This window comes from Balaenoptera ricei, chromosome 5, assembly GCF_028023285.1.
Source record: "Balaenoptera ricei isolate mBalRic1 chromosome 5, mBalRic1.hap2, whole genome shotgun sequence".
Taxonomy (NCBI): Eukaryota; Metazoa; Chordata; class Mammalia; order Artiodactyla; family Balaenopteridae; genus Balaenoptera; species Balaenoptera ricei.
In genome coordinates this window covers 139,132,991-139,137,724 of record NC_082643.1, presented here as the reverse complement: position 1 = coordinate 139,137,724, position 4,734 = coordinate 139,132,991, and the positions used below count along the sequence as shown (strand labels likewise).

The window sequence follows — 4,734 nt, the reverse complement described above, 5'->3', positions numbered from 1 at the left end:
CAGGGCCCCGATGGAGGAAGACACAGAGGAGAAACCTAAAGCAGCCTGGGCAATCTGGGCAGGGCTTCCTGGAGGAGGTGACGGCCAGGTTGGGACCTGAGTCAAAAGATAGCTATCAGCCAGGCAAAGGGAACTTGGGGTGGGGTGTTCAGGAGGAGAGGAAGGAGTGCTCCAGGCTGAGGCTCTAGAGACCAGAGGGTCTGCAAGATGTCAGTTCAGTGTGCTGATGGGGTCTGGAGGGGCACGCAGGGAGCTGAGGCCGGCCATCCTAGGGATGTGAGCTTCATCCCGGTGGCAGCAGGGAGCCACCTGTGGGTGGCAAAAAGGAACCACGTGATCAGATGTTCCCAGGGGCCCAGCCAATGGCTCCTCTCCTATGTTTTCAACAAGAAAAGATGTCAGGAAAATGACATGGCAGATAGGAAACCAAAATATTCCCTCTGTTGCTGGGGCAGCTGATTTTGGAGAATGTGGCTTCTATCTGCGGGCCAGTGGGTCTCCTGACAGCGGGCCCCAGGCCTCCCCAGTGTGGGCAGGCATCCTTCATCGGGCCAAGAGAAGTGTGCTCCGTCTCTGCTGCCAGATTTCATGTACTAGGACAGCCACCTGTCACTGGCTCAGAGCCCAGAAGCAGAGGTCTGAGTTAGTGCTTGTCAGGTTCTCCAAAGAAACAGAACCAGGGATAGAGAGAGATTTATATAAGAGGAGGTTTATTATAGGACTCAGCTCACGGGGTTATGGAGGCTGAGAAGACCCACAGTCTGCTGTCTGCAAGCTGGAGACCCAGGAAAGCCGATGGTGTAATTCAGTCCAAGTCCAAAGGCCTGAGAAACAGGCAGGCATCAGGTGGAAGTCCTGGTCTGAATCCAAGAGCTGGAGACCCAGGAGCGGGTGCCTGAGGGCAGGAGAAGATGGACGCCTCAGCTCAAGCACAGAGATCAAATTCCTCCTTCCTCCACCTTTTGTTTGGAATATTCTGGAATATTATTCAGCCATATAAAAGAATGCAATACTGGGACTTCCCGGGCAGTCCAGAGGGTAAGACTCTGCGCTTCCACTGCAGGGGTTCGATCCCTGGTCGGGGAACTAAGATCCCACGTGACACAGGGTACAGCCGAAAGTAAATAAATAAATAGTAATAAAATAAAATAAACATTTTTTTTAAAAAAGGGGCTTTTAAAAAATTGTTTTAAATAAAAGAATGCAATACTGATACGTGCTACAATAGAGATGAACCTTTAAAACATTCTGCTAAGTGAAAGCAACCAGTCACAAAAGACTTCATATTATATGATTCCATTTTAGGAAATGTCCAGAATAGGAAGCTTAACAGAGACAGAAAGTAGATTATCAGTTGCCGGGAGCGGGAAGAGGAGAAAATGCAGAATGACAGCTAATGGGCACGGGTTTCTCTTTGCAGTGATGAAAATGTTCTAAAACTAATTGTGGTAATGGTTGTATACACATCTATGAATATACAAAAACCACTGAATCGTATACTTTAAAAGAGTGAATTGTATGGTATGTGAATTATATCTCAATAAAGCTGTTTTTTAATCTTTTAAAGAAAGGAAGGAAAGTGAAATATTGACGTCAGCTTCTACCATAAGAAACCAGAAATATAGGAAAACTGAAACCCAAAATAAACAGAAGAAAAGGAATAATAATAAAAATAAAAATCAGAGTAGAAATCAATTGAAATAGAAAACAGAAAGCAATAGAGAAAATCAAAAGTTGGTTCTTTGAAAAGGTTGATAAAATTTATAACCTCTAGTTAAACTAATCAGTAAAAGAAAAAAAAAAAAAGACGACATATATTACCAATATCAGGAATGAGAGGTAACATCATTACAGACCCTACAGATACTTTTAAAAAATTTTTTGCTCAGTTTGTGCCCAAACCACAAGCTTCTAATGAAAAACACTTTTCAGTTCTAAGAGATGTAAAATCTCAGGAAGAAGAAACAAAAATTCAGTGGAAACCATTTTGCTTTGTTTTACAAAATGCAATCTTGTGCATTTTTTAGATTGTTTCAGGTAAACAATTATAAAACAGTGTGATAAGCATTGTGATAGAAGAAGCCAAGTATTACATTTTATTCAGATTATGTATTAATGTGTTCATTTTCCCCATCAGATTCAGGGATTCTGTCTGACTTATCTCAGGATCCCCAGGACCAGCCCACAGTAGGTGTGCAGTGAACAGTGAGTGAGTGAATAAATGGGTGTGGAGGTACCCATTCCCTGAGCACCACCTCCGTGCCAGGTCTGGGACACAGAGAGGAGCACAAATTTGGGACTTTGACCTGATAGTATTTAGATGAGATTTTGGACTTAGAATTGACGCAGGAATGGTTTAGACTTGGGGGGATATTGGGATAGTGTGAACGCATTTTGCATGTGGGAAGGACGTGAATTGTGGGCAGCCAGAGGGCAGACTGTCATGGGTTGAATTGTGTCCCCTCCAAAGATACGTTGAAGTCCTAACCCTGCCCCTACCCCATGCCCGTCAATGTGACCTTACTTGGGAATGAGGTCTTTGCAGACAAATTAGTTAAGATGGAGTGGGGTGGGCCCTGATCCCATTTGACTGGTGTCCTTTAAGAAGAGGGAAATTTGAACACAGTCACAGAGGGAAGAAAAAATTTCTGTTGTTTTAAGCCACCTGTATTAGTTCCCCAGGGCTGCCATAACAAAGTATCACAGACTGACTGGCTTAAACAATAGAAATTTATTGCTTCACAGTTCTGGAGGTCAGAAGTCCAAGATCAAGGTGTCATCAGCGTGGTTCCTTCCAAGCTTGAGGGGAAATCTGTTCTCTGCCTCTCTCTCCTGGCTTCTGGGGGTTTGCTGGCAATGTTTGGTGTTCCTTGGCTTGTAGAAGCATCACCCCAATTTCTGCTTTCATCTTCACATGACATCTCCCTGTGTGTCTGTGTCCAAATTTCCCCTTTTTATAAGAACACCAGTCATATTGGATTACAGCCCACCCTGATGACCTCATTTTAACTTGATTACTCTGTAAAGACCCTGTTTCCAAATAAGGTCACATCCTGAAGCACTGGGGATTAAGACTTCAACATATAAATTTTGAGGGGGTGGGGGGGAGACAAAGTTTAATTCATAACACCTGTTCAAGGCTGGTTTATATCTCATCTTAATTGAAGATTTACAATGTAAATGGGCCATAAAATTTATCAATCCTGTTTTTGTGAAAAGCTTTTATGTTGTTGGTCTTGTATGTTTTGCTACTTAGAAGAAATTGAAATTGACTAAGCAAGAGGTCTCAAAGAGGTTTAATTTGCTTCCATTCCTCCTGATACTCTGCCAGGATTTTCCCAAGCACGTCCATGCCCATGTCTAGTAAAATTTTTCCAAACCCATCCTAGGTTTTTTTTTCTTACATTATTCATTGTTTTTGATTGTGGTAAAATATAGATAACAAAATTTTCCATTTTAACCATTTTCAAGTACACAGTTCAGTGGCATTAAGTGCATTCACTTTGTTGTGTAACCATCACCACCATCCATCTCCAGAACTTTTCGAAACAGAAACTCTGTCCCTGTTAAATAATCACTCTCCATTCTCTCTCCCCTCTCAGCCCCTGGGAACCACTATTCGATTTCTGTCTCTATGGATTTGCCTAGCCTGGATATTTCCTGTAAGTGGAATCATACAGTATTTGTCCTTTTGTGTCTGGCTTATTTCACTTAGCATAATGTTTTCAAGTTTCATCCCTGTTGTAGCATGTGTCAGAATTTTCTTCCTTTTCAAGGCTGAATAATATTCCACTGTATAGGCTAGGGTTGTCGTGAGTGCCTCTGAGGAAGGCCGGGTTTTGGGGGCGTCCTGCGCTCGCTGAGGGGGCACCTCAGGAACAATGGCGGAAGGAGATAATCGCAGCACCAACCTGCGGGCCGCAGGGACTGCAAGTCTGGAAGAGCAGCTGCAAGGATGGGGAGAGGTGATGCTGATGGCAGAGAAAGTCCTCCAATGGGAAAGAGCCTGGTTTCCACCTGCCATCATGGGTGTGGTTTCTTTGGTGTTTCTGACTATCTACTATCTAGATCCATCCGTTCTGTCAGGTGTTTCCTGTTTTGTTATGTTTCTGTGCTTGGCTGACTACCTTGTTCCCATTCTAGCACCTAGAATTTTTGGCTCCAATAAATGGACCACTGAGCAACGGCAGAGATTCCATGGAATTTGCAGCAATCTAGTAAAAACTCGACGCAGAGCTGTGGGCTGGTGGAAACGCCTCTTTGCGCTAAAGGAAGAAAAGCCTAAAACGTACTTCATGACCATGATCGTTTCTCTTGCTGCGGTTTCTTGGGTGGGACAGCAAGTCCACGACTTCCTTCTCAGCCACCTGGAAAATAAGACTTTCTTACTCTTGCTTCCTGGACTAAACCAACATGGGATCATTTCGAAGTACATTGGAATGGCCAAAAGAGAGAGAAACAAGCTTCTCAAACAAAGAGAAAAGAAAAATGAATAATGCATCTGCTTTATTCAGTGTGATTAATGGCGTATACGTTGTCCTTGGGGACAGTGTCTGTTATGCTGTCTGGATACTAAAACGTTACAGATGTAGCTCTTTGCTGTCCCTCATTCTGCCCTTAGTTAGTAGAAATTCCCACCTGCCAAGTAAGGCTTTATGCCCAGTGTCTTCAAGGGTGTGTTGTCATCAGCTGGCCTTATATGGACAACTCATTCATCATTACCACTTGTTTTGG

General features: G+C 43.4%; 1 protein-coding gene across 1 annotated transcript; it reads left to right on the top strand.

Annotated features, from left to right (window-relative positions):
- Positions 1-3,878: 3,878 nt before the first annotated feature.
- LOC132366686 (ADP-ribosylation factor-like protein 6-interacting protein 1) lies at positions 3,879-4,496 on the top strand. The gene has a single exon (XM_059924290.1). It carries the CDS (start codon positions 3,882-3,884, stop codon positions 4,494-4,496), a length of 615 nt encoding a protein of 204 aa, XP_059780273.1. The 5' UTR covers positions 3,879-3,881.
- The last annotated feature ends 238 nt before the right edge of the window (positions 4,497-4,734 follow it).

What these genes read in the sequence shown, in the direction of transcription:
- LOC132366686 (XM_059924290.1), top strand. Translation starts at nt 3,882, where the DNA reads ATGGCGGAAGGAGATAATCGCAGCACCAACCTGCGGGCCGCAGGGACT.